Source organism: Erithacus rubecula, assembly GCF_903797595.1.
Source record: "Erithacus rubecula genome assembly, chromosome: 22".
NCBI lineage: Eukaryota > Metazoa > Chordata > Aves > Passeriformes > Muscicapidae > Erithacus > Erithacus rubecula.
Window position 1 is genome coordinate 10,521,055 of NC_136674.1, and position 26,898 is coordinate 10,547,952.

At 57.8% G+C, this 26,898-nt stretch overlaps 3 protein-coding genes across 5 annotated transcripts in view; 2 read left to right on the top strand and 1 right to left on the bottom strand.

The window, feature by feature from the left end:
• The window catches only part of HIP1 (huntingtin interacting protein 1), a 41,049-nt gene extending 34,721 nt beyond the window's left edge, over positions 1–6,328 (top strand). Inside the window, exons 13-31 of the mRNA XM_079324801.1 lie at positions 73–145; positions 485–668; positions 762–850; positions 939–1,055; positions 1,141–1,242; positions 1,841–2,035; positions 2,153–2,300; positions 2,394–2,480; positions 2,587–2,694; positions 3,024–3,160; positions 3,267–3,377; positions 3,496–3,554; positions 3,663–3,756; positions 4,134–4,234; positions 4,347–4,452; positions 4,580–4,703; positions 5,184–5,245; positions 5,769–5,880; positions 6,190–6,328. Coding sequence (XP_079180927.1) covers positions 73–145; positions 485–668; positions 762–850; positions 939–1,055; positions 1,141–1,242; positions 1,841–2,035; positions 2,153–2,300; positions 2,394–2,480; positions 2,587–2,694; positions 3,024–3,160; positions 3,267–3,377; positions 3,496–3,554; positions 3,663–3,756; positions 4,134–4,234; positions 4,347–4,452; positions 4,580–4,703; positions 5,184–5,245; positions 5,769–5,880; positions 6,190–6,200 — 2,020 coding nt within the window. The 3' untranslated portion in view covers positions 6,201–6,328. The remainder of the gene's footprint in view (positions 1–72; positions 146–484; positions 669–761; positions 851–938; positions 1,056–1,140; positions 1,243–1,840; positions 2,036–2,152; positions 2,301–2,393; positions 2,481–2,586; positions 2,695–3,023; positions 3,161–3,266; positions 3,378–3,495; positions 3,555–3,662; positions 3,757–4,133; positions 4,235–4,346; positions 4,453–4,579; positions 4,704–5,183; positions 5,246–5,768; positions 5,881–6,189) is intronic.
• Positions 6,329–9,410: 3,082 nt separating this feature from the next.
• Positions 9,411–22,228, top strand: LOC306811249 (nuclear envelope pore membrane protein POM 121-like). Of its 3 annotated transcripts, none has more exons than XM_079324763.1 (13): positions 9,411–9,714; positions 9,798–10,001; positions 10,249–10,413; positions 12,480–12,560; positions 12,834–13,005; positions 13,936–14,027; positions 14,764–14,834; positions 15,562–15,686; positions 16,090–16,192; positions 16,413–16,583; positions 16,903–17,876; positions 18,004–18,639; positions 19,494–19,621. In XM_079324763.1, exons 1-12 carry the CDS (start codon positions 9,467–9,469, stop codon positions 18,604–18,606), a joined length of 3,009 nt encoding a protein of 1,002 aa, XP_079180889.1. In that variant the 5' UTR covers positions 9,411–9,466; the 3' UTR covers positions 18,607–18,639; positions 19,494–19,621. The 3 variants fall into 3 exon arrangements, with proteins under 3 accessions (XP_079180889.1, XP_079180887.1, XP_079180888.1); XM_079324761.1 differs by adding an exon at positions 19,813–22,228 and having other exon boundaries at positions 9,412–9,714; positions 16,903–18,639; positions 19,494–19,622; XM_079324762.1 differs by lacking the exon at positions 12,480–12,560 and adding an exon at positions 19,813–22,228 and having other exon boundaries at positions 9,412–9,714; positions 16,903–18,639; positions 19,494–19,622.
• A 220-nt stretch (positions 22,229–22,448) lies between these two features.
• The window catches only part of NSUN5 (NOP2/Sun RNA methyltransferase 5), a 95,744-nt gene continuing 91,294 nt past the window's right edge, over positions 22,449–26,898 (bottom strand). The window contains exons 2-11 of the mRNA XM_079324780.1: positions 25,647–25,744; positions 25,408–25,530; positions 25,148–25,322; positions 24,961–25,069; positions 24,574–24,712; positions 24,107–24,222; positions 23,600–23,778; positions 23,304–23,508; positions 23,080–23,232; positions 22,449–22,933 (exon numbers count right to left, since the gene is read on the bottom strand). Coding sequence (XP_079180906.1) covers positions 22,828–22,933; positions 23,080–23,232; positions 23,304–23,508; positions 23,600–23,778; positions 24,107–24,222; positions 24,574–24,712; positions 24,961–25,069; positions 25,148–25,322; positions 25,408–25,530; positions 25,647–25,739 — 1,398 coding nt within the window. The 5' untranslated portion in view covers positions 25,740–25,744 and the 3' untranslated portion in view covers positions 22,449–22,827. The remainder of the gene's footprint in view (positions 22,934–23,079; positions 23,233–23,303; positions 23,509–23,599; positions 23,779–24,106; positions 24,223–24,573; positions 24,713–24,960; positions 25,070–25,147; positions 25,323–25,407; positions 25,531–25,646; positions 25,745–26,898) is intronic.

Sequence of the window (26,898 nt, forward strand, 5' to 3'; positions counted from 1 at the left end):
ACAGGGAACAACTCCCCTCCCAGGCTGTATCCCCATGGCACTGAGGGTGTACCCCATGTCTCTCCTTCCCAGGGACCGGCTAATTGAGCAGCTTTATGGGGAGATCACAGCCCTGAAGGAGGGGCTGGAGAACTTCAAGGCTGAGGTGGGTGACAACCAGGTGGGCAGGATGAGACCCACTGGGAGTGCTGGGTAGGTTGGTGGATGTGTCTCTGGCTGGACAAGACAGTGACCTCATGTCTGTCCTGCCCTCTTCCCAGTGGCTTCTCCCATACAGGGAGTCCCCAGGTGTGCCAGGGACCTGCATTCCTGTTGAGGGATGGGCTCAGCCCCACTGCCCAGCATCCTTATGCTTTGCCCAGATGCACTTGGGGGCCTGCGGAGTGGTACCCATGGGGTGGCTGCTGGACAATATTGTTGGGTATTGGATGGTCCTGGTGGGCACTGAACAGTGCCGTCAGCCCCCCCCCCCCCATCCCTGCAGAGCGCTCGGGGTGCAGTGCAGCTGCGTGGCCGTGCCAGTGAGCTGGAGGCTGAGCTGGCTGAGCAGCAGCACCTGAAGCAGCAGGCACAGGACGAGAGTGAGTTCCTGCGTGCAGAGCTGGAGGAGCTGAAGAAGCAGCGGGAGGACACAGAGAAGGCTCAGCGGAGCCTGACGGAAATTGAGAGTGAGCAGGGTGTGCCAGCACAAGTATGGGATGGGGGTGGGCTCCAGGCAGGGAGCCCAGGTGCTCAGCTCTGTGTCCCTGCCTGTGTGGCAGGACGGGCACAGGCCAACGAACAGCGGTACAGCAAACTGAAGGAGAAGTACAGCGAGCTGGTGCAGAACCACGCTGACCTGCTGCGCAAGGTGGGTACCCCACACTCCCCCAGATCCCCTTCTCCAGCCATGCCCCATGGTACCAGGGGCTGCTCAGCTCCTTCTCTAATATTGCCAGAATGCAGAGGTGACCAAGCAGATCACAGTGGCCAGGCAGGCCCACGGGGATGTGGAGCGGGAAAAGAAGGAGCTGGAGGACTCCTTCCAGCGGGTGAGCGAGCAGGCACAGAGGAAGGTGAGTAGGAATAGGAGAGATGTACCAGGGATGAAAAAGGGCTCTCCATGGGGCACTAGGGTTACCAGCCTCTCCCCCCCTACAGTCTCAGGAGCAGGCAGAGGTGCTGGAGACGCTGAAGCGAGAGCTGGCAACCAGCAGACAGGAGCTGCAGGTCCTTCAGGGCACGCTGGAGTCCAGCACACAGGTGAGAGCACATGGGTGGCCCCAAGCACCCCTCTGGGCTGAGTAGCCAGGCCTTAACCATTCAAAAGGTGATACCCACCACTAGCCCCAAAACCAGCTCCCTGTCATCTTCTTTGCCACATCTGGGTTGGTTTGATGTCACACAGGGGCTTCATGCTCAGGTAGCAATGTTGAATCACACTGCAAGATATGCCAGAGGGTATCCTGTGCTTACAGAGCTGTGGAAGACAGCAGGGGTGCCTGGGCTTGTTGAAGGAGGCAGAAGCTGGCAGGAAAATGCAGTCACCCATTTATGAGGTGGGCAGACTCATTAGCAGGATGGGGATGGGGCAGAGGCAGTATCCTGCAACCTCTCCTCCACCAGGATGGTGACAGTCGTAATAAAAATGCATTTTCACTGGTGAAAGTGAAAAGGCTCCCCAGGAGCCTCGGTTGTCACCAGATGAGATCATCAGGGCTGCTCCATGTGGGGAGCTGTGCTTGTGCAGGCCATGGTGTACCCAACAGGGACAGTCAGGGTGGCCCAAGCTTGGACTAAGAATGAGTCCCCAAAGTGGAGAGTTCACCATCAGCACAGCTCTGTGTTGTGATCCCCCCAGGCAGGAGCGGAGCAGAGCACTCGGATTGCCAGCCTGGAGCAGGAGAGAGACAGGCTGAGCCAAGCAGCAGAGCAGCACAGGGAAGAGATGGCAGCTCTGCAGGCTGAGCTGCAGCAGCTGCAGGACATGCTCAGCCATGAGCAGGAGAGTAGCAGGACAGAGCTGGAGATGCTGCAGACCCAGCTGAGAGACAAGGTACCACAAGGGTCCTGCCATGCCCATTCTGGCCAGACCAGAGGGGTTTGGGCAGGCCGGGTGCTGGGAGTGCCCAGTGGCCCAGCACAGTCTCTGAGCCCCTCTCTGGTCCAGCAGGAGAGCACAGAGCAAGCACTGCAGCAGCTCCTGGCCAAGGAGCAGCTGTCCCTGCTGCAGGGCACCACGCATGAGGCCAAGCGCATAGTGCAGGATGCTCTGGCTCGCATGGAGGATCCTGCTCACATCAGCTGCACCGGCTCAGCAGGTGATGCCCTTGCTACTCCCAAACCTGCTGTTATCCCAGCCTGCCTGGGCTGCCTGTGGTCCCAGCTGAGCCCTGCCTGCTGTCTGCCTGCAGATTGCCTCCTGTCCCAGACGCTGGCAGCCTCTGAGTGCGCAGAGCGGCTGCAGGATGCACACAGCAAGTACCTTTTGGATGGTGCAGGTGAGAGGTGGCAGCCCCAGGCATGGGGCACAGGAGCAGCCCTGGCACGCGGGGCGGGTGGGCAGCACAGTGGGGGCTGAGGTGTGTGCCCACTGTCTTGCTGCAGCCATGGGCTCCCTGCTGCCCTGCCTGGCCCTCTTCGCCCACCTGGTCAGCAACACCCTCCTGCAGGGCAGTGCGACCTCCCATGTGGCCCCTGTGGAGCCTGCTGATCGTGAGTGCTGCCCAGGCCAAGGGCTGGGTGGGCGGGGGCCAATGTGGGCAGGGGATCAGGGTGAGCAGGGGCTGGGACGAGCAGATGTCGGGGTGGGAGGGTGCCAGGGTAGGCCAGGGCAAAGAGAATGCTGGGGTGGGGAGAGGCCAGAGTGCGCAGGGGTCATGGCAGGATGCTGGGATAAGGTGGGCAGGATGCTGTGGCGAGTACAGTGCTGAAGTGGGCAGAAACCAGGGCAGTTAGAGGACAGGCAGGATGCTGTGGTGGGTCGGAACCAACATCTCCTCCCCATGTGTGGCCTCCCTCAGCTCCTCATGCTGCCCACACAGGTCTGCTGGAGCTGTGCAAGCAGTGTGGCAGTGAGGCTGTGAGCTACCTCAGCGCCCTGCAAGACCCAGGGACAGTGGCAAGTGCTGACCTCAGCCTGGTGACAGCCTGCCTGGGCCAGATCAGCGCCATCGGGGAGGTGGGTTGCCCAGGAGGGCTAGTAGGATGGGATCAGGCCATGGCAGGCACCACCAGAGGGACTGTAGTGCTCCTGGACAGTCCCTTCCATCCTGTCCTGTCCCCAGGAGCTGCGTCCCAGAGGTCTGGACATCAAACAGGAGGAGCTGGGTGACCTAGTGGACAAGGAGATGGCAGCAACAGCCGCCGCCATCGAAACTGCATCTGCCCGTATTGAGGTGAGGGTCACCATGAGCAGAGAGGTGCCCACAGGCCACCGTGCTGGGGACTGCTGGGACCGCTGTAGAGGCCAGAGAGGCGCACTGGGTTCAGTACAGTCTCTCTCCCTTCAACCAGGAGATGCTGAGCAAGGCACGGGCTGGTGACACTGGGGTCAAACTGGAAGTTAATGAGAGGTGAGTGGTGATTGGAGCACTGAACAGAGCCAGGCAGGCAGGATGGGGACAGGTACTGCAGGCAGGGCAGCTGCTGTACAGGGGCACTCAGTGGTGTTTGTCTTCCAGGATCCTGGGCTCTTGCACAGGCCTCATGCAGGCCATCCATGTCCTGGTCCTGGCCTCCAAGGACCTCCAGAGAGAGATTGTGGAGAGTGGACGGGTGAGCTGGAACAGGGGTGGGGGCAAGGGGGCAGGGATGGAGGAAGGGCTGAGGGCAGGGGTGAAGATGGGTGCTTGTCCAGCTAGGGGTCTTTGCATGCTTGCTGGGACATGCTGCTCCAACCCTTGTCCCACTGGGACTTTCCCAGCAGCTGCCAGGAACTCATTTCCAACCCCAGGGGCTTACCCTGGTTATGATTCCTGGGGTGTCATGGAGGTCCCTGATCTCCCTTCCCACACATGGGACCCCACAGCCCCCAAGTTCAGTGTGTCCCTACGTCTGACACACATCCTGAATGACAGCGTGAGCTCCTCCTTTGACCCCAGAGCAGGGATCTGGGGGTGCCCGGTCACTAATTGTGCCTTTACCAACGGCAGGGTGCAGCATCCCCCAAGGAGTTCTATGCCAAGAATTCACGCTGGACTGAGGGTCTCATCTCTGCCTCCAAGGCAGTGGGCTGGGGTGCCACTGTCATGGTGTAAGTGCCACTGTCACCAGAGTGGGGAGAGGATGGCAGAGTCCTGCTATCCCCACGGAGAGGGGACATAGATGGCAGGATGATGCTCCAGTTCCTCTCTGCTCTCCTGCAGTGATGCTGCTGACCTGGTAGTGCAAGGCAAGGGGACATTCGAGGAGCTGATGGTCTGTTCCCGGGAGATCGCAGCCAGCACCGCGCAGCTAGTGGCAGCCTCCAAGGTAGAAAAGGCTGCTACCCTGCTCGTGGTTCAGGATGAGGCTGGGGCACCATGTGGTCACCCCAAATCATGGAGCTGGTCTTCTGCTTACCTGGTGGGGTGTGACTCCCTCCTCAATGTCCTGGCAGGTGAAGGCAGACAAAGACAGTGCCAACCTCTGCAAGCTCCAACAAGCCTCCCGGGGCGTCAGCCAGGCCACAGCCAGTGTGGTGGCCTCCACCAAGGCTGGGAAGTCTCAGGTGGAGGAGAAAGGTAACTGTTGGGCTGCAGGGATCTTAGAACCTTGTAATCACTATGGTTGGACAAGCTCTAAAACAATTGAGTTTAGCTGTTCCTGCACCACTAACTACATCTCCAAGTGCCACATCTACATGGCTTTTAAATCCCTCTAGGAACTATGACACTACCATACACTGGGCAGCCTCTGCCAATGCTGAACAGCCCTTTTCATGGAGAAAATTTCCTTTTTATCCAACCTAAACCTCCTCTGGCACAACTTGAAGATGTTTCCTGTGGTCCTAATGGCTGGGGCACAAACCTGCCCCGAAAGCTCTGCTCGTGACACTCAGCATCTTTGGCTGGCTTTGCCCCTGTGGTCTCATCCCATGGCTGCCCCTCAGTCCCTCCCTGCATATCCCATGGTGCCAGATCCTGCCAGCAGCATGGGAACTGCCAGGAGGTCTGACTGGAGGAGCAGAGCTTGAAGCGGGCTGGTGGTGTCTTTCTCCACAGATAGCATGGACTTCTCCAGCATGACACTCACCCAGATCAAGCGTCAGGAGATGGACTCGCAGGTAGGATTGGATTCCCACATGTTTTGGGAGACACACCTGATCATATCTCTCTCGGGGTGCTTGGGGTGGGGCATCAAATCTGGGGTCACCATGCCGAGCTGCCCCCAGGTAGCACAAGCAAAGACAAAGCCCAAGGTGTGATGGCAACAGATGGATTTTCCCAGGAGTCACATGCACATGGTCCTTGATCCCTCCCTGATGCTGTTCCCATCATGACACAGTAGCCTGTGGCCACCCCTGCCCCCCATGTGCTACCCACAGCACCTACCTCTGCCTGGCATGCGGCAGCTCTGGAGAATTCCCCTACCTGACATGCCCACACAGATCATTGTGCCTTCACCTGCCTGCACAAGCCGTGCCCACGTGAGCTCCATCCCCTCCCCACATCCACTCGTCATTGGAGCACTCGTGGGATGCACCTCTGTGGTCTTTGGGCTCAATGCTGGGGGTGTGACGGGTGTGAAAGGGGAGTGCTTGGCCCAGCTCTGTGCCAGGGTGGGCATGTCCTGGGCCATGTCCTCAGGTGCGGGTGCTGGAGCTGGAGAACCAGCTGCAGAAGGAGCGGCAGAAGCTGGGGGAGCTGCGCAAGAAGCACTACGAGCTGGCTGGTGTGGCAGAGGGCTGGGAGGAGGACGGTGAGTGGTGCCAGCCCTGCTGCAGCTGGGCAGCTGCTTCCAGAAAAGGTGGAGCAGTGTGGAGAAGCCCTGCCTGCCATCGTGGCAGTGAGGAGGTTTCGCTGCAGCAGGCACAAGCCTGGGGACAGTTGGTACACATGGGCAAATCCTGTGGGGTCTGTCCACAGGAAAGGCCCCAACATGTGGGATCTGCATCATCCCCAGGCAGGGGGCTCAGGTGGTGCTGGAGAAGCCCTGTGGTCCCAAAGGGATGGGGCAGAGGAATGCTGGTGGACTGTGCACCCCCTGACCATATCTTCCCATCTATAGGTGCAGATTAGCACCAGTGGTAGAAGCAGCCCACAGGGGCACCTGGGACCCTGCGGTGGACACCTCTGGGACCTCACTTCATGCAGTCTGTTGAGAAGATCCCCAAGGAAGTGGTGCAGAGGCCCCCCTGAAGCACACCTCCCCTGTGACCCCCCAGGAGCAGCCTCCACCACCAGAACCTAGCAGCTGGCAAGGCCCTGGGCAGGGGCGAGGGTGCAAGCCACTCCTGTATTTATTAGACCTGCTGGGGGTGGGGGGAGGTGTCTACGTGGAGGTCTTTAACCCTTTAGTTTTGTTTTTGCACAGATTCTGGGAACTCCTAGAGCCATCTCTGGCTGGGCAAGAGTAGTCAGGCTTCTCTTGCCTCTCACTGCTTTTCCAGCCTTAATCCATCCCCTGTGCTCAACATGAATGTCCCCCCACCCCAGGAATGAGCATGCTGAAGGTCCCCGGGGGTGCCACTGTGTGGAGGACAGCTTTTGGGGTGCTGCTAGCCTTGGTGCTAAGTGTGCTCCCCCTGGCGGGGACACTTGAGTGCCTTTGGCCACTGCAGGCTAAGAGGTGGTGCTCTCATGGACACCCTGGCCAGTGACACAGGATGCCAGGAACAGCTAGGAAAGGGACAGGAGCAGAAGGGATGCTGCAATGAGCTCCTGCCTCTCATTCCAGGTCCCCAAAACTTCTCCCAGGCTCCCCCTGAGCTGGGCTCCTCTGCCCTGACAGTTCACTGTGTTCATGCCAGCAATAAACCCTCTGCAAGGTGCTGGGTGCGGGCTTGGGCCACCATGGTGCCACCGCACAATCCACCAGCTCCTGGGGACAGGGGTTGACTCTAGGGCAGCAGCACAGAGGGTTTGGGGGGACTGCAGGGTGCCCCAAAGCCAGAGTAAGCAGCTCCCTGTCCTTGCTCACTTTGGTGGTACCTGGTGATTGCCACCCTCCTGGGTGCAGGGGGACTAGGGCCAGTGTGGCTGTGGGCATGGGGCTGGCACCAGCCTGGGAACCTTTGTGCCTTGAGCAGGGGGCTCAGAGGGCAGGGGGCATCAGCCACCTCCAGGGCCCCCAGCTCATCTCGCTGCAGTGGAGACAGTGATGTCAGACCATGCAGTGATATCCCATCCCCCATGGTCCTGCTGGTGCTCCTGCTGGGACCAGTGTTCCTCCACTTGGGGTGTCAGCACCCAGCTGGCACTTGGAGCAGTGGGACCTGCCACCACCGTGGCCTCAGAGCTGCCCCCCCTCCATGCAGCTATCCAGCATGCAGGGGCCTACTGTTCTCATGTCCCCTGCCAGCCCTGCTGCTGGACCACCTGCCTGCCAGAGGTACCTGGACCTCCCCCTGGGGGTCCTGCTGCTTCTCTATCCTCAACCCCTCCTGGCTCCCCTCGGATGCAATACCAGCCATCCTGTTCCTGTAGGACAGAGGGAGCCCCAACACTCCCCACTTTATTTGGGGGGAGTCATGCCTGCACACCCAACTACCTCAGGCCTTGAGGCTGGGGTGTGGCACGGGGGTCACAGTGGCAGTGGGGGCTTGGGGACAGCGGCATCGCTCTGGGCCGCATCCACTTGTCCCTTTTGTATCTCAGCCAGGCATGGGCAGAGAGTCCCTGCACTGTCCTCAGTGATGGCAGCTGGTGATGGGGATGGTGGGGGTGCCCCCCCACTGCAGGGATAGGTGATTTTGGGTTTTCATTGTATGATAATAATGACCACGTTGTTTGTTTTGGATTTTTCAATAAAGCCTTCAGCCCAGCCCTGCAGCTTAGAGGGGTGGGGGAGGGGGAGACACAGGGGACCTCTGTTAGAAGGGTTTCATGGGCTTTGCTCTCATCAGTGTGCTCAGTGGCCCCCAAAATCATTTGGTGTCCAGGTGACTCAGGTGTTGTCCTGGTAATGACCTCCAGCCTTTGCCCCTACTGTCCTACACCTGGATGTCCCAATGGCTACTCTGCATGTCACTGCTTTTTGCTGGGAGGGCATCAGGACATGGTCACTGCCCAGCCCTGAGGAGCACAGGTGGCTTTGTCCTCCTTCCTGGGGTGCTGATGCTGCAGTGGGGAGGCCATGCAGAACATCCTGTCATGTAGGGTCAGCCTGGCAGAGCCAGGGCAAGAGAGTCTTGCTGCTGGGTGGCCTATGGAGTCCACAGACAGGGGTCTCAGGGAAATGTCCCCTCCTAAGCATGGTTAACCTGCCCGGGGCAGCACGTAGTATCCTCCAGCCCTGCCAGGGCTACCTGGACCCCTGGGATGTAGAATGCTTTGTGACAGCAGCTACTGACATGGTTCCTGTCATTTTCCCTGCTGTCCCTGCCTGCCTGGTCCCTTGTCTGCAGGACACAGCTGACTGGAAATGGGGTGGGATATCCCCAGGGATAGCCGTGCCTCCTGGGGACTCCAAGGGCACAGCCAGCCAGCCAGAATTTCTCACAGTTCCCAGCCCTGTCTTCAGAGCAGGATGGTGGCAGTGATACCCTTCCATTGGGACAAGGGAACAGGCTGGACTGTACCCCCGAGTTCCTGCACGTGGGTCAGATATGGACACAAGGGAGGACACACAGGGACTGGGACAGCAGGACACCGAGGGTGGAATGATGTAGGGGGGGTTAAGAGACAGGACAGAAACACCGGAGAGGGAGGACATGGGGATTGCGGTGGTGAACAGGAGTCCGGATTGGAGTAGAGATGGGAAAATTGGAATCAGGGTGGGGGAGAAGTGGTGGGGAAGGGATGGGATGGGGGTGGGGCAGGCCCGAAGGTCCGGGTGGGAACAGGGGCACGTGGCCTGGGGCAGGGGAGATGGATGACGAGCCGGTAGGACCGAGGTGTCGGGAGGGGTCACGGGGGTGGGACGGGGACGCGGAGCCGGGGCCCCGCCCCGCAGAGAGTATGCCGGGAGCCCGCAGAGAGAGCGGGGCCGTGCTCCCGAGGCCGCCCACCCCATAAAGCGCTGGCAGCGCGGCTCACCCCAGCAGCTCCGCCCCGAGCCGGGGGGCCGGCCCCGCTCGCCCTTCCCCCGGTTGAGCCCCGCATACCCGCGGGTCCCCGCCCCCTCAGTGCCTCGTGGCAGGATTGGTCGCGCTGAGACCAAAGCCCCGCCCACCAGGCGTATCCCTCCCTAAGCCCCGCCCTCACGCTACGTGCGGAGAGCGCCGTGTGTACTCACTCTAAGCTCCGCCCGCTCTGGCAGCTTCCGCCCCGCCGTGAGGTCCCGCCCCGTCCCACCCGCCCCGCCCCGCCCCGCAGAGCACGCCGGGAGCGGCGGGCGCGCGGCGATGGCGGGCGCGGGGCCGGGCGGGCGGCGGGATGGGATTGTGAGGGCCGCGCTCGCCGTGGCCGCCGCACTGGCGTTCGCCCTGGCCTGGCTGCTGCTGCGGGGCGTGCTGCTGGGCGCGGCGGCGCTGGGCGCAGCGGGCGCCTGGTGCGCCATGCGGCCCGGCCCGCCCGCGCCTCGCCCGCCCGGCAAAGCCGTCGCAAACGGCGGCCCGGTCGCGAGGGCCGCGCTGCGCCGCCCCCAGCCTGGGTAAGTAAGGGGAAGATGGGGGTAGAACGGGCGGGGAAGCCCCAAACCGCGTCGGAGGCGCTGACCGCGCTCTGTCCCCGCAGGGTCCTGCGTTGCCGGCCGCAGGCCCCGCGCCGCCGGTACCCGCTGCCTGACGCCCGGCCGGCCGTGCCGCTGTGCTTGCCCGCCGCCCGCTGGGAGGGCGGCTCCCCCCGCAGCGCTCCTTGGGCCCGCCGTGCCGGCCCGCTCCGCAGCCCCGTCACCGTGAGAATCGCCCCGCCGGCCGTCGGCATCGCCCGCTCACCGGCGTGAGTACGGGGGAGACTGAGACATACTTGGGGGAGCTCGGATGAGGACCCACCGGCGGGAGCCCTCAGCCAGCTGTGCTGTGCCCGGCAGCAGCATCCCATCCCGAGCGCTGCCATGTGGCAGGGAGGATGGGGCTGTCAGAACCTCCGGGAAGAGCTGCATGGGAGACCTGCGTCCTGCCTTCTGCGGGAGGATCAGACGGGGGACTCCAGCCTGCCTCATTCCTCACTCTGCTCTGTTCCACAGTCTAGAGCAGCTGGTCTCGCCTCTGGCCTTCCCGGCCACCAGCAGCCCTGACCCATGCGCGAAGGAGACTGTGCTGAATGCCATCAGGGAGAGCAGGAAAAGGGCTGTGGAGGAAGATGAGGAAGAGGACCAGACTTTTGCGAATGATCAAGAGAGCAAAAGAAGGTAAAAAGGGAGCAGTTCAAGTTGCAGCCAGTGTGTTGGGAAAGTCACAAATGAGGTTCTCGTACCAGAGGTGACAAATGGGATGTGTCCCAGAGCATGCCAGGCCCCATGAGACCTGGAGTAAGGGCTGGAAAAGTAGTGTAAGAAGTGAGCTGCAGGGAGGAGGCACACCCTGTCCATTACCCAGTTCCTGGTGCTGCGTCTAAAAGTTCTCCTTTGGGGTCGAAGGAATGTGGTTTAGGTGTGGGTCCAATGTGTTCCCCTGCCTAGCTGGGATGTGTTTTGGAAATCCTGGGTGGGAAGTGGCTTGTCTTCTCGCAAGGGTTTGCAGACTGGAAAAGTGTGGTGGGAAATGTTGGTGTCTGCTGTGGGGTCTGTCCTTCCATCAGCCCCGAGCTCCCAGGAAAGCTGGGATTCCCAGGTGGAAGCATTGCACTTGGAGAGCTCCAAGCACTTTCCTTGTGAGCTGATCTAGCAGAGGGAGGTGAAACAAGAGAAAATGAGACTCTGCTGCTTTTGTTACCCAAGGTCAGCAACTTCCATCCTTGCATTAGAAGGAGGGAGGGTGCTATGTTTTTGCCAGTGTCCTAGGAAGGACAAGGAATAAATCCTGAGAGCTGTGGATTGCCAGAGCCTTTCCAACCACGCAGCCACAGCACTGCTTTGTTATCTCACTCTCCTGCTTTTTCTAGAATCACAGGATGATTTGGGTTGAAAGGGGTCTTAAAGCACGTTCAGTGTCACCCCCTGCCATGGGCAGGGACATTCTTTTGACCAGGTTTTTCCAAGCCCTGTCCAAACTGGCCTTGAACACTTCAAGGGATAAGGCAGCCACAGTTTCTTTGGGCAGCCTGTGTCAGGGACTCACCACTCTCAGAGGGAAGAATTTTGTCTGTATGTCCAATCTAAATTATTTTGCATTCAATTTGAAGCCTTTTCCCTTGTACTATCTCTGCACTTCTTAATGCAGTCCTTCTCCAGTTTCCTTGCAGGCCCCTTCAGATCCCCAAAGGCTACTGGAATTTCCACACAGCCGTCTCTGCTTCAGGCTGAACAGCCCCTGATGTCTCAGCCTGTTTCCATAGGGAATGTGCTCTAGTCCCCTTACAAAATGTAGCTTTTTACTGGACTTGCTCCAACAGTTGCTTCATCCTTCCTAGTTGTGTCCATGGAGGCTCTTCTGTCTGGGTTGGAATGGGGAACTGAGACACCACTTGGATGGTGCCTGGGGCATTATCCTGCAGCAGGGCTGCAGCTGGAGGTGGCCCAGGGAGCAGAGCAGGGTAAAGCAGGGCACACCAGCACTGAACTACCCTCTCTGAATGTTTGGTTCATTGGATCTGAATCCCACAAGAGCATATCATGACAACAGACAGGATCAGCTCGGGATATTTTTCTTTAAACTGGTTTTTAATATGCCAATGCACAGCTCTAGTACAAAAGTGAATTTTGAAAGCGTTAATGTCTCGCAAGCATGAGGAGTGCTTTTAGATAGAAAATTCCATGTTCTTGGTGGACAGAAAGGAGCTGTGTCAGCTAGAGAGTGTGGGATTGCCTGTGCCTTGGTACCAGCATGCTCTGGGCTTGAGGGGAGCACCTGGCCAAGTGACTGGGCTGTCCTACACCTCCAGTTCCACTTTACAGCAGGGTGTCTTTTGTCATTTTGGCACTTCAGATCTTCATGAAATTATAGTGGGAATGGGAGTTCAGTTTTTGACTGGAACCATCCAAGGTACTGTTTAGGAAGAGGTCATAGATGAGAGTTTCAGAGTTCAGGTCTGTTCAGGAAGGCTCAGTAGCTCATTTCTAGAAGTATTTTGGCTTACAGTAATGGATTTAAGCAGATTTTTTTTTTTTTTTAAACACCAAACTACTGTGTCCAGCAGGCAGCTGGAGGAGCTCCTGGTGTTTGGGGTGAGGGTCAGGCCCACAGGGAGAGAAAATCTGCAGCAGGGTGTGGATGGGGGAAAGCTCTGTCTTGGGTATTGGGTACCAGGAAAAAAGCAAGGTTTGATCTCTGTCTGCCTTTCTCCGTGCTGGAAGAGACTTTCACACTCTTCCCACAGGCGCCATGACAGCAGTGGAAGTGGGCAGTCAGCATTTGAGCCACTGGTAGCCAATGGTGCCCCTGCTTCTCTTATACCCAAGTAAGTGCCCAGTGGGCCAGAAGCAACTCTTGGGATTGGAGGGAGCAAATGTCTGTGGGATCTGGAAAAGGGGGCTTGGGTTTTACTTGCAGAGCCTGGCTTCAGGCAGAGCAAGAGGTTGTGGTTGTGCCTTCAGTCTGTCACCCTGTGACAGTAGAGCTGTGCTGCTGCTGAGGGTTGTTTCTAAGCAGGATTGCTTTCCTCCACCTGCCCTGCATGGTAAGGACTGGTGGGCAGGAGTGATGAGGAGCTCATCAAACCATTCCCCTCTAGGCCAGGCTCTCTGAAGAGAAGCCTTGTCTCACAATGCCCAGATGACTGCTCCAACAAGAGATCTCGCACCTCCTCCATGAGCTCCCTCAACAACACCTACACGGGTGGGATCCCCAGCTCCATCCGCAACGCCATTGCCAGTTCCTACAGCTCCAGCCGGGGCCTCGCACAGGTGAAGACACTGCAGCTTGACATCCCTTTGGCATCACCCAGCTAATCCCAGCTCTGGCCTCTGAGGAGACACTAGCTTTGCTGGGGACCTGGACCCAGTGTGTCTCAGCACGGCAGTCTCACCACCCTGGGGTCAGGTGGGCTGTGGGCCATGGGCCAAGCAGCAATTATCTGCTTTTTGGAGGAGTCTCAGGCTGAGCCATACTGCTCAGCCAAGAATGAGATTGTTTTCCCCTCGCTTCTTCTTGGCCTGTCTGATAGACTGGATAGATCCAGGTGAAGGAAAATAAAATAGTTTTGCTGTGCTGGCATCTTTTCAGCTGGCATCAGCAGTGTGGGAGCCATGTGTTTCACTCTGAGCCAGGTACCACCTGCTGACTGCAATGGAGCACTGCTTGTGGCCTGTCTGGGCTTGCACATGGGACACGTAGCCATAGCTGCTGGAGCTCTGTCTGTGTGGGGAAAGGTTTGCTCCAGGCAGTGGGAGGGAGAGATTTGCTGGGGCTGCATAGAATCTGACCTTTGCGTTGGGATCCATTTGATTTGAACTTCTGGCAAGGATGTGCCAGTTCCTGTCAGAGCAGCCCTGCACATGAGGGTGTCCAGAGCAGTTGGTGGCCTCTGCCTGAGTCACACAAAGGCAAGAGTATGCCCAGCAATGTTCTCCTTCCCTGTGCTCCGTCAGGGCAGTAAAGGCACTGGAGGCTACTTGTTCCTCAGGTGGATTCAGCTTGGGGTGACCAGACTTTGTGCTGCCTAAAAGGTGGAGGGGAGTTTAGGTGGTGGTGAAGCAGGAGAAGCTCTAAGCTCATTGGGCTCAATGGCCATGGCCCTGGGCAATGGGGCTTAGTGTGGTTGAGCAGGGAGGAAGGGGGCTGTGCTCTCTGTCAGACCCATGCCAAGTTACTGATGGTATCTCTCTGCATTCCAGCTGTGGAAGAGAAGTGGTGTGAGCATGTCCCCTCTGTCCAGCCCAGCGTCCTCCCGCCCCCAGACACCAGAGTGGCCTCTCAAGAAAGCCAGGTAATCAACTAGTCACCCAGTAAATTCCTGCTTGCTGATGGCTGGCCAGCCAGCAAGAGGGCAATGCTTCCCAGCCATCCTAGCATGCAAGTCCCACTTTCCACTGGAACTGAGACAGTCCAGGCCCCTCTCCTAGACGCAATGATGTAGAGACCCACTTGTGTCAGTTGACCTCCCTGTTGCCTTGTCATGCTGTGGTGTGGCTTGCTCCCAAGCCAGATCAGAGATTTAAGAGCACAGGTTGCTGCAGTAGTTATGGTGCCTGGTGGCATTGGCATGGCCTGGATTGCTGGATCACTAGGAAGAGACAGGCTCTGATTTTTGCTATCTCATAGTCAAATCCCAGGATCTGTATTTTCTTGCCTGCCTTGGAGTACAGCCTGTTTTCTCCTATTTCCCAAGTCAAGAGGAGCCTGAGCTTACGTCAAAACTAAAACTGACTCAACCACCAGGGTGGGCCTAGCCTGTGAGGGACAGTGACTCCTATCTGAGACCCCCAGCTATCCTCCTGAGACTGAATCATCTTGTGGAGAGTGCAGAGGCTCAGCCAAGCTGGAGCAGGAAGCAGCTCCTCTGCCTGGAGTTGGGCAAAGTTTTTGTCTTGATCTGTTTACAGGAGGCAAATAAACACACCAGGGATACTCATGCAAGTCTTCAGCTTGTTCAGTCTCATCCATCTCCCTGGGGACAGGACTGAGCCCAGGGTTGACCCTAACTGTCACTCTTGCTTACACAGGGAAGAGGAGTCACATCGTTCCAGTGCTTCCACCCCAGTGAAATCAGACAAGGAGCTGCAGACAGAGAAAGGTAAGTGTAGGTGTGCCCTGTCACTGCACACAGGCACTGGTGCAAGCAAGAGAGCAGGATAGGAGGCAGCTGAGGGTTGCAGTGGGATTGGCTTGAGGGGTCACCTGGAAAGTTGGCATGTGTTGCTCCCAAGGCAGTGGCACATATGCTGGCCTCAGTGACTGTCCTAGTGGGATTTCCAAGTGATAAGGGGATGCTGACAGTGTTGGGGTGCTGGCAGATGCCTGGGAGCTGTCTTGCAGGGGGGAACTCCAGCTTCCAACCCAGCATGGGTCAGGTGTCAGCCTTGATCCACAACCTGCTGACAGGATGCCACAACCTGTGGCATGAGTAGCACTGTGATGGAATTCCAGTCTGAGCTTATTCCAGTGCTTCCTCAGCTAAAACAGAAAGGAAATTCTCTGTACCTATGGCGGATGGGCACCATGATACAGTGCCAGCTGTGACATGGTTTTGGTAGGCAGTGTGTTTGCACCATGCTTGGAGCTAGGAAGGGGCCAGTGCCCCACAGAGCCCTGCCATCCTCGTGTCACAGACCTCCTGTGTCTGAAGCTGCTCTTCCAGAGCATCATCAAAATCGCCAGCTTCAAACTGTGCCCCTGGCCCTGGCCTCTGAGTGGGGACACCCAGAGCGGGGTCACCCAGAGCAGGGTCAGAGGGACAGCCCTATCAATACAACCAAACACCTCTCTGCCCAGAGCTTGGCCTGACTTGTTTCGTTCTGTAGTGGTGGAGTCACCGGTGTGGAAGAAGCAGAATTCCTTGAGCCCGCCATCCGCAGCAGGGAGCAGTGGGAAGCGCAAACGGAAGATCCCCTTGCTGTCATCTCTCCATGGGGACCAGCTGGTGCTGGTACGTCACTGTCTCACAGCCCCTTTGGCCCCACTCTGGCAATAGAATGTGCTCACTGCAATTTCTGCAGGGCTGGGGGCACACTGACCTGCCTGCCCTCAGGAAGGAGGCCCCGTCCTTGGCCGAGTGGGAAGTGACGCTCTCCCCAGCCCCAATGTCTGGTGGGCTGTGCGTGGTTGTGCTGTCTGCTGCCGGACCAGGTAATGGCCTGGGGAAGGCCTGCCGCGCCCTCAGCGCCACGCCGGGGGCCCACCAGAGTTGGGGACTGGAGCTCCACGGTAGCTGCAGCAGGATCACCACCTGCTTCATAGGGCTCGCCGCAGCCAGTCGCCAGCACACCTTCAAAGAGGCTCTGCCCGCTTCCCTGGGAAGGAGCTAAGCTGCTGCTGCTCTCTCTTGGCAGCCCCCGCCACCTCAGCTGGGCTACTCCATCACCTCAGAGGACCTGGACGCAGAGAAGAAGGCAATGCTGCAGTGGTTCAACAGTGTCTTGGAGGATAAGGCTGGTAAGGATGGGCTGGGAATGTGTAGGGGTAGGAGCAAGCTTGGTTCTGGGGTGCTCCTGATGCCTTCCAGGTGAGGAGATCTCGTGCCTTGTGGTGCTGGGTGAGGTTACCAAGGACTGTAGGGTGGTAGGTGCAGTTTCCCTGCCTGCTGGGAAGGTCTGCTAAGGGTTTGTTCCTTGCAGCCGGGTCTGGGTCCTGAGATCTTGCCATTTCCCTGTAGATGCAGTCCCCAGCACCACTGCAGCGATGATGCCTGTGTCCAAACCACTGGTGTTTGCCGTGACCTCCCCTGGGCCTATGCCTGCATCCACAGCTCCTGCTCCGGCCAGCTCCTCACTCCTGGACAGCCTGAAGAAGATGCAGAGCAGCCAGGCTGTATCCACAGCACCAGGTGAGGAGGAGGAGGAGAGTTGGCACAGTGGAATGCCAGCAGAGTTGGGCAGGGGCAGCAGGAACTCCTCATTGCTCCTGTGTGAGGCAGCTGACAAAATTCTCTGTTTAAATGCTCTGCTGGCAGTAGAGCTAGCAGGCAGGGCTTGAGGGGAAACCTTTGGGGACACTGATCACCTGATCCTGCTGGAGGCTATGGTAACCGTGGAGGGTGTGATGGGAGCTCCGGGAGCCTTTGCAGCAATGGGTGGGTACCTGGCAGAAGGGTGGGATTCTGAAGGTGCCCCTTTATCCGTAAATAAGCTCTCTCCCCTTTCCAGACTCCACTGGAATTGCAGCAGCATCCCAGCCACCTCCGTCAGCTGCACAGCCACCTGCTAGTGCTGTGTCATTGGAGTCAAGCTCTCTGCCTGCCATCTCTGCTGACATCAAGCCTGTGCCTGTATTGAGCACACCTGGCCCCAGTGCTCCCCCTGCCCTGGCGGTGCAGCCCCCCAGCAGCCTGGCACCTCCTGTGTTCACTGAGCTGGGCCAGACCCCCAGCAAACCTCCCTCCTTCCCAAAGCCAAGCATCCTGTTTGGGATGCCCAACACTGCTCCAGCCAGCCAGCCAGCGCTGACTGTTGCCACTGCCCTGCCCACCATGGCCACTGCTGCACCTGCTGCATCCACTGCTGTGCCCACTGCAGTCACTGCCACGCCCACCACAACGCCCATCTTCAAGCCCATCTTTGGTGCTGTGCCGAAGAATGAGAATGCAGCAGGCTGCACGGCTGTCACTTCCACCACAGCCACCGTGTCTGCAAGCTCAGGCCCTGCCTCAACGTCTCCCACATCCTCCATATTCAAGCCCATCTTTGGCAGCATCACTGCAGCTTCATCTCCAGCGAAAGTCTCTCCTTTTGCCTTCAAACCTGCTGCACAGCCAGCCTCAGAGCCACCAGCTGCCTCCACAGCTACTCTGGCAGCTTTCACGGGTCTTCCCAGCGTCATCTTCACCACTGCAGCGACTACTGCCACTACCCAGAGTTCCTCCACAGATGCCACCATTAAACCTGTCTTCAGCTTTGGACTGAACCCGCCTGCTTCCACTGGCCCTGCCCCCAGTGTGACTGTCACCGCTGCCACCTCCACCAGCACAACACAGCCCTTTCTTTTTGGGGGCCTCACCAGCTCTGCTCCCAGCACAGAAGCCGGCTTTGCCACCTCAGGGCCTGTGTTTCAGTTTGGGAAGCCACCTCCAGCTACAGTCACTGCCACCACCAGTGTCCCAGGGGGCCCTGCCTTTGGCCAGGTACCTACAAGCTCAACAGCTGCTGCCACCACTGTGGGCTTTAGCATATTTGGGAGCACTACACTGACCTCCTCTGCCCCAGCCACCACAGCTCAAGCGCCACTGACATTCGGCTCCTCTGTTTCAGCTTTTGGCAGCTTTTCAGCCACCACAAAGCCACCACCACCATACCCAGGCACTGGGAGCCAGCTCACCTTCAGCACTGGGGCTGCTGACAGCCAGGTGCCTGCCAGCAAACCTGCTGCTGGGCCCATCAGCTTCACCCCCCAATTCAGTTTTGGAGCCTCCTCAGCACAGTCAGTGGCTCAGCCAGCATTTGGTAGTGGTGCCCAGCCAGCCTTTGGCACAACCAGTGCCCAGGGCTCCTTTGGCACCAGCAGCACCCAGGCAGCATTCGGGACCACCACCTCGGTGTTCTCTTTTGGAACAGCCACCTCCACCACATCCAGCTTTGGTGCAACCACCCAGACTACAAGCAGCAGCACCAGTGCCACTGTCTTTGGCACCACCCCATCTCCATTCACCTTCGGGGCCACCACGCAGCCGGGCCCCTCCACCAGCGCCTTTGGGATGGGTACCCCAGGCCTCAGCAGTGGATCTCCAGCTGCAGCCTTCAGCTTTGGGGCTGGGCAGAGCGGGGCAGCCGCAGCAGCAACACCCTTTGGCTCATCTCTGCCACAGAGTGCCCTGGGAGCACAGGGCCAGAGCACGCCCTTCGCCTTCACCATGACCAGCACTCCCAACAGCAAGCCTGCGTTTGGAGGTGAGTCATCATGGAATAATCATGGAATGGGTCATGTGGGAAAGTGACCTTAAAGATCGTGTTGATCCACACCCCCCGCCCCCCACCTAGGGCAGAGAGACCTTCCACTAGACCAGATTGCTCAGAGCCCTGTCCGACATGGCCTTGAGCATTTTCAGGATGAGGTGGGGGCAGACAGGCCATCTCGAGGGTCTAGAGTTGGGCAGTATTATTCCTGATGGACCTTGCCAAGGTTCCGGGGTCCACAGCCCTCATGAGGCCACTGCTTCTGCTGTGCAGAACCTTGCCATGCAAAGAGAAGGCACTCCCATCACTCCTTGTAAGAATCCTGGCCCCTCTGGGGAGGGGAATCCCTAAACTCTGCTCATTGGCCCCTCTGCAGACATCAGCTCCCCAATCTGCCTATCCCAAGTGTGCAGGAGCCAAGATCGTCCAAGTCCTTAACAGCCACCCGGAGAACTTTGGCAAGCTGGAGTGCTGCCAGCCAGCAACTGCCATCACTTCATGCTTGCTCTCAGGGATTCCCTAACACTTCAGATCCTCACTGGATATTTCCAGCTCACATGGAACTGAAACCCACACAGTGAGCAACTCCTTGATCTAGAAAAGTCAAGGTCTTTGTTCCTCCCTGCAAATCCTTCTATGCAGCCCTGCTGTTTGGAGAGCACAGGGATTATCCAGAGAGCGTAACTTTTGCATTAAAAGGGGTTTTCAGAAGCAGAGGCTGGTTCTGGGGGATGGACTGTGGTGCTTCAGCCCCAGAGAGCATTCTGTGCCTTCTCTGGGTGCCACTGGCTCCTAAAAGCTCTTTCTCCTTTGCCAACCCTGGCTGACAGTGGTCTGTTGCTTTCCAGGACCTCCGATGCCCACGTTTGGGCAGGGCACACCTGTCCCTGGAGCTGTGGGCAGTGGAAGCAGTTCCCTTTCGTTCAGGACACCCAGCAATCCTGTCTCGAGCTTTGGAGGGGTCGGCACTTCCTTTGGTAAGGAGGGAGTTCATGGGTCATGATGTCCCCTTGGGCTGAGGACAGTGGTAGTGCCAGGTATGCTCTGGGAGATGGCTCACGTGGTACCTGCTGGTCTTTGGGGGATGCCAAGCCTTCTGTTCCTCGCAGGGTGAGGATCACACTGATGCCAAAGCTACAGACACCTGAGCAACCTTTCTGCTTCCAGGTTCATCCACTCCCACCTTCTCCATCGGGTCAGGATCCAAGATGGGCACTCGACAACGGCTGCAGGCGCGGAGACAGCACACCCGCAAAAAGTAACCCTAGTGCTGCTGGGCTCTGCTGGCCCACGTGTGGGGGGCTCTGGCCTGAAGCTGTCCCTTTGGTGGGACCAGGCCCTGTCCCTGACACCCACCAGAGACCATGCTGGGATGGGATAAACCAAACTCTTGTTACTTGAACAGTTCCAGAGCCAAGACTGGACAAATATCTGTACATATCTACAATGTTCTTTCCTTCAATTTATTTTGCCTTGTTTAATAATGTGTACATTTCTCCCCATTTGCTTGTAGCCGTTTCTGTGCCCCTCCCCAGCCCTCAGCCAGCCCCAAGGCCGTGTCCCACTCAGAGCCTGGCTGGCAACATGCTATGGTTCCGAGCTGCTCTCAGACACTGTCTTCACCAGGTCCCAAAATCTTTCCCATTGTTCATCCTACGGCTGGTGAACATGGTCCCCTGCCTGCAGGCAGGCCAAGTTCCAGTCTGGCTCTGTTTCATGCCACAGGTGACTGGCATGGGTGCAGCTGGGTGACACCCCTTGCTGGGACCCAATGTCCTGCTACCTCCAGCTGAGGACATGCATAGCCCGGGACCCAGGCTGGAGGTACCGGGTGAGGATGGGGGTCCCCCCACCCCTCTCCCATCTCCGCTACTCCATGGGGCTGTGGGCTGCCCCCCTCTACTCCCCAGTTCTGCTTTATTCATGCTCCTGTTCTGTGCTCACTGAATCGAGTTTGGAGGAAGAACTGAACCGTGTGTGTGGCGGCATGTTGGTTATGCCGGATTTGCTGTTTGGAGTTTCTTTTTGGGGGGCACTAGTCTTTGGGGGAAGACATGCCCCGGCTAATTGGGTGTTGACAGTAGCATCACTGCGTGGCTGCTCGTGCTGGGGAGTTGTCCCTTCCATGTCTGTGACTGAAAGGCAGCTAAGACAGGGGGTTCCAACCGTGGCAGTCTCTCCCCTCCCTTTCCCTCTCTTGTGGTACCTCTTCTGCACTTGTGGGAGATGCGGCATTTCTGTGAGCAATTGCTCACAGAAGGAGTTCAGAGCAGATGCATTCTCCCTCCCATCCCAATGCCAAGTTGTTCATTTTTCAGCTCATCTCCATCCCAGTGGGTTTTACTAGCTCCTAGGAACTGTGATGCTACCTCCCCTGCCCCCATACAGCCAGGACTGGGAATCCCACCCTTCCCTGCCTTGGAGCTTCTGTGGGAAGAGACTGTCAGAGCTGGGGGTCATCAAAGAACCACCCTCTGCCCTGTCCCTGGTGAGGGATGGGCACTCCATTCCCAGGAATGCTTTGCTGCCAGGGTTTTTACTCTCTGAGCCGTGTGAGTGTGTGTGTTTGCTGAGGTCTAAATTAAAAAAAAAAAAAAAAAAAAAAAAAAAAAAAGGAAAACACAAATATTTAAACATTTTTTAGCAAAATAAAAATTTATTTTTATATTTAAGATAAATTGCCTTCAAATTCCTTCAAGCTTGGTTCAGTGAAATTGCCTGCCCGCAGCTGTTAGTGTTTAGCTGTTCCCACCCTGGCTGTGCCTGCAGGAATGCATTGTGCTGGAAAAGGCAGCTGCATCCTGCAGGCTCTGCCATGCTCCCCCTGCTGTACATCACCCCCTTCCTTTTCAATGTGATGTGTATGTGGATGTGACTAAACCTTTTTTTGATTTTTAAAGTTTTTTAATTATTTCTCTGAGGGTGAGGAGCAGGAGCTCTCACATTATGGTGCTGAGTGCCAGGGTCAAGGCATCTCTCCCAGCAGAAAGGGCACATGATGATGAGCTCTGTGTGGTACAGAGGAGACACAGCCCCATAGTAAGGGGACATGGACCAGTAGGTGCTGGTGGGAATGTTCTGGCCATCACACACCACCATGGCTGAGGATGCAGTAGGCCAAGAGCAGCCAGGCTGGGAAAATGTGTCCTTGAGGTTGGAGGAAGTGGATGGCAAGGGGCTAATGCCTGCCAAGACTGACCCTGTGGATCCTTGCCTCTGCCCCAGTTAAAGTCCTGGGCCAGGAGAGCACCCACTTCCCATCCTCGAGGTGCCAGGGTTTGGCCAGGTTAGCTCTGACAAGATAGGGATGATCTGGGACAAGGTTGAGGACACCCTGACTCTGGGTCCTGCCCCCCAAGTAGCTGCCCCACATAGCCCTACACACCTGTGAGGAGCCAGGCTATCCCTTCTCTGCCACACAGACCTTGCTGGGAGAGCCCCTTGTGCTTGAGGGGAGGCTAGGTTTTAACTGACTGAAGACTTGATCATTCCTGGTGTGGCTGATGAGGATTTTAGTGTGAATGTGCAATTTTTGTTTCCTTGCTTCTTATGTCCCTGGTTTAAAATAAAATGACTGTGTTCACTTGGCTGTGCCAGTGTCTGATTCCTGGGGCTGGGATTCCCAGGGCAGGGTGATGCTGGTGGGGTTCAGGTGCAGCACCCTCTGACTCATGTATCTTTGCTCCCCTAGTTCAGAGAGAGGTGCAGAGACAGGATTATTTCACCTTTTTCCCCCACTTTGCCTCTACTGTGAGCAATGGCAATTTCAGGGCAGGACTGCACAAACACTCTGGAAAAGACAGTGAAGGGAGAGAAAATTTTAATCTGCTTCATCCCTACAGTGAAATGCTTTTTCAAAGCTCCACATCAGGCTGGGGATAGAAATTTTTTTGGGGGGAACATGACAAACCACTCTTAATCCAGCTGGAGGACCTCAGCCTTTCAGGGTGCAGAGTGGGGACTGCCTTGGGGACAAACCTGGGGCAGGGGCTGGCTGCAAGGGGCAGCTCTGGGTGAGCAGTTGCCCCTTCCCAGCACCAGGGTGGTCCCAGTGTCAGCACTCAAGTCTCCAGTGTTACAGAATTCACTATGACTGCAGTTGGGACAGAGCTTGACTCGTGTTTGGACCAGTATGTGTTCCCCACGAGGCCCAGTTGTGCAGGGGTTTGTCCAAAGAATGTTTCACTCTTTCACCCACTGCTTCTTCTTTTTCCTCTTTTTGGGAGCAGCACCTGGCTCCATTCCCTCTCCTGGCTGTGGGTTCTCCTTGGCTGCTGCAGGCAGGGAGCTGTGGACAAGAGCAAACAGGCTGAGCCACGCTTGCCAGTGCCACAGTTCCTGCCCTCTGCTTCCACAGCCACATCCCCTCCCACCCTCCCCAGGATGCCCAGAGTGCTGACCTTGGCCATGGTGCCCCCCAGAGCCCCCTCTCACCTGGGGGCAGCAGCCCCTTCCTGGCAGCGCTCCAGCACAGCCAGGAAGAAGCCATGGGTGAGGGTCTCTGCAGGGGAAGCACGCAGGCAGCTCTCTGCTCCAGAGAAGGCAGCAACTCCCCGGCAGGGCCAGGATGGGAAGGCAGGCACCAGCCTGCAGCATGGAAAAGGGGTCAGCACATGGCCCTGCCCTACAGCCCTCCAGGTTCCCTGAACCAGACCCACCTGAAGGCTAAGCCCCACTTCTGCAGCACAGCCTGCACCACATCCTCGTTCTCCTCTTGGTGCAGGGAGCAGGTGGAGTAGACCAGGCGCTGGAGAGCTGGAAAGCTCAGGGCGTGGTTGAGCACCCGGCGCTGGAAGCCAGCCAGGGCCTGCAAGCGTTCAGCACTCGAGGCTGCCTCCTCCCCTGGCCCCCGGGTCACCATCCCTGTAGGACAGGAGCTGTCACCTGGAGTTTACACACCCACAGCCTGACTGAGCAGTTGGAGCAGGTGAGCAGTTGGAGCCTCACACATTACCTGAGCCGCTGCAGGATGGGTCGAGAAGGATGTGGGTCACCCTGCTGTATTTGGGGTCTCTGGGGTCCACAGTCAGGAAGTCCTGCTGGGCCAGCTGGCAGCCAGTGACCCCTGCCCGTGTCAGCAGCGTGTTCATGGTGGCCACGCGCTTGGGGTCCACATCAAAGGCAAAGATCTGTCTGAAGGGAGAAGAGCCCAGTACCCCAGAGAAGCTGTGAACCGACCACCTGGTCCCCAGGAACACTCAAATGCTAGGCAGACAGACCTTGAGAGCTGCCTCCCCTCTGGCAGGGTGCTGGAACAGGGCCAGGGGCTGGGTGTGAAGTCCTGTGTGACTTCATGTGCCCTCAGGTCCTTCCAGTGGTCAGAACTGTCAGAGCCACCAGCTCACCTGAATTGGTGGCGGTTGCAGCTTCTCCTGCCACCTTCTTGTGCTCTCTGTGGGCTCGGGGGAACCAGGGCCACCTTCCCCCTTCCCTCCATCCCTAAACACAACCCTGTCCTCACCCCTTGTTCTTCAGGATGGCAGCCAGGTGGCTTGTCTTGTTTCCAGGGGCAGCACAGGCATCGATGACGTGGGAGCCAGCAACAGGACTGAGGAGGAAGGCAGGGAGGCAGCTGGCCTGCAAGAGGACAAAGGCCAACAGAGAAATGGGCAGAAATGCCTGGCCTCTCCCTGGGCATGGCTGATGCTATGGGGTCACTTAAGCCACAATGACACAGGGCCAAGGCTACCAACACTCTCCAGCATTGGCCTTGCCCAACCCACAGCTCCTCCCCAGCTCCCACAGGGGTTTTATACCCCGGGGATTTCATCCTGAACCTTCAAACAATGGAAGAAAAGGCCCAGGAGAGTCCCACAATTTTGGCTTAGACTTAAATGCTGCAACAAGCTGAGCCATTGTAGAAGTTCACCCTTCATCCCTGTCAGCAGTTTTCCTGCCCTGCAACTTCCTGCTCCCCAGTTCCCTCACCTTGTCCTGCAGAATTATGTGTCCTGAAGTATACAGCAGGTTGTCATGGAGATCTGTCTGCGAAGGGAAAACCAACAGCTCCGGGAGATGCAGATCCAACAAGAATTTTTTTCCAGAGAGGGTCTTCAGCTCCTCCACGCTGTCCATGAGACACAGAGAGCATGTATTCATTCAAAGTCCTAATCCCAGTGCTCACAGCAGAGCCCAGGCTGAGAAACCCCATCATCCCACAGCTCCTCTCCAGCTCCAGGCAGCATCTAAATGTGAGGAGTGATGAAGACTCCAACCCAACCACTCTGAGCACCAAGTGCAGCAACTTTTCAGACCTCATCCCATGCCACTTGGTGACATTCTGGAAAATGCGGGATAGCAGAAAGGAAAACTCACCTTGCTGCCTTGCCCAGGTAGGCATATCCCTGGCGCTTGAAGAAGTCGATCACATCATCCACACAAGTCTTCAGGGTGTTGACCCGGACGTAACGTGGGACCTGGGAGGCTGCAGGGGCCAGACAGGTCAGACACAGTCCCCCACTGCTGCCAACACAGGGTGCCCACCCAGCCCGAGCCCACTCACCTGCGGCGCTTACCGCCTTCTCTGGGGCCAGCAGGTCCTCGTTGCGGCTCACCTTGTGCCGCACTTTCATGCGGGCCAGCTCGGCCTCCAGCCGTGCCCGGTGCCGCCGGGCCAGCGCCTTCCACCGGCCCCCGCACTTCAGCCCCTTGCCGAAGAGCAGGTCATACACCAGGACCTGCGGGGAGAGGACGAGGTGAGCCCGGCCCCGCTGCCCAAACCACCGCGGCTCCGGGACACCGCGGCACAGGGATTCCGGATACCTTCGCCAGCTGCGGCGCCAGCTTCTTCTCGGCCTGCAGCAGCGCGGCTCCATCCAGCAGCTTCTCCAGCACCGAGGCGTAGCGGAGGGTCTCGGACACGAGCGCGTACAGCTGCCGGACGTGCTGCGGAGCAGCCAGCGATGAGCGCCACCGGGCCCACGCCGGGCTCCGGGGCTCCTCCCGCCCTCCGGGGTGATTCCCCCTCGGCCGCCCCGCACCCCCGTTCCCCCTGGGCGCACCGGGAAGCCGCTGTTGTACACGAGGCTCTTGAGGCCGCCCTCGCCGCGCTCCAGCCCCGCCAGCACCGCGGCCGCCGCGCTGTACAGCGCCATGTGCGCGCCCGCCGCTTCCGCCGGGGCCTCCGCGGCCACAGGGGGCGAGCGCGGCCCCGCTCCGGGCTCGGCGGAGGGCACGGGGCGGGGCGGGCACCGTGCGGGCGGAAGGACCGGGGTCACCCCGGCTACAGCATCATCGCAATGACCCCGGCCCACCCAGTCACCCGGTCACCCCCAGCACCCTGCTTACCCCAGCCACCTCTGTCACCCCTCTGACCCTGGTCACCAGCCCCGGACACCCCATCCGGTCCCTAAAGGTGGAAGAACACTGACATTACTACTGATTGTTAGATTCGGTGATACCCTGCGGGTGATGGGTTGGCAGGGATTTGATGCAGATTTCGGTGGTGTTCGTGCTGCACTCAAACAGAGCAAAGCATGCCCAGCCCTGGAAAGAGGGGTCTGCTCCAGGAAAGGGATGTGCTCTGTGAAAGAGGAATCTGCTCTGGGAAGCTCAGAGCTGTATATGGAGGGTAAAGGATAGCCCAGGACAGCCACCGGAAGGCAGTATCCCACAACCTGGACGCGGCTTTGAAACTGTCCCAGAACCATCTGGTGCAATGGATCAGTCACTCCAGCATGACCAGGGACCCCTGGATCCAGGTGAGAGCTGCTTTGCAGGGTCTGAAGGGTTAGCAGCGGGTGCTGGGGCTCAGTCATCTTCCATCAGAACAATCAAATATATATATGTAATATATAATATAATGTAATTCGTGTAAAGTTGTAAATTAATGTAAAATAAGCAATGTCTGTATGAGTAAAGTAATAAAAAACTTCAAAACCAAAGCTGCAAAGGGAGGAACAGGGATTGCTTAATCGCAACACTGTAACTGCCAACAAAAGCTGAAGAGACAAGGTTAGCAAGACAATAGACAGCCGCGGAGGAGATGGCTCTGTCCAGGGAACACCAAGAGCCCGATAAGCACCCACAATTAAGGCAATCAGAGCCATCAAGGAAAAATACATCTGAATGCCCGTTTCCAGTAAACCAAAATCTGCAGGTTACATCTCAATTCCATCTTCCAGTAAACCTGAACTTGCCTTCATCAAAATTCATCATCTCCCAGGATATGCTTTTCTCCAGCCCAACGCGGTGAAAGAAAACTACATGAATACGCTGAAAGACAAGAGAAGACAAAGACCTCCGCTCCGGGCA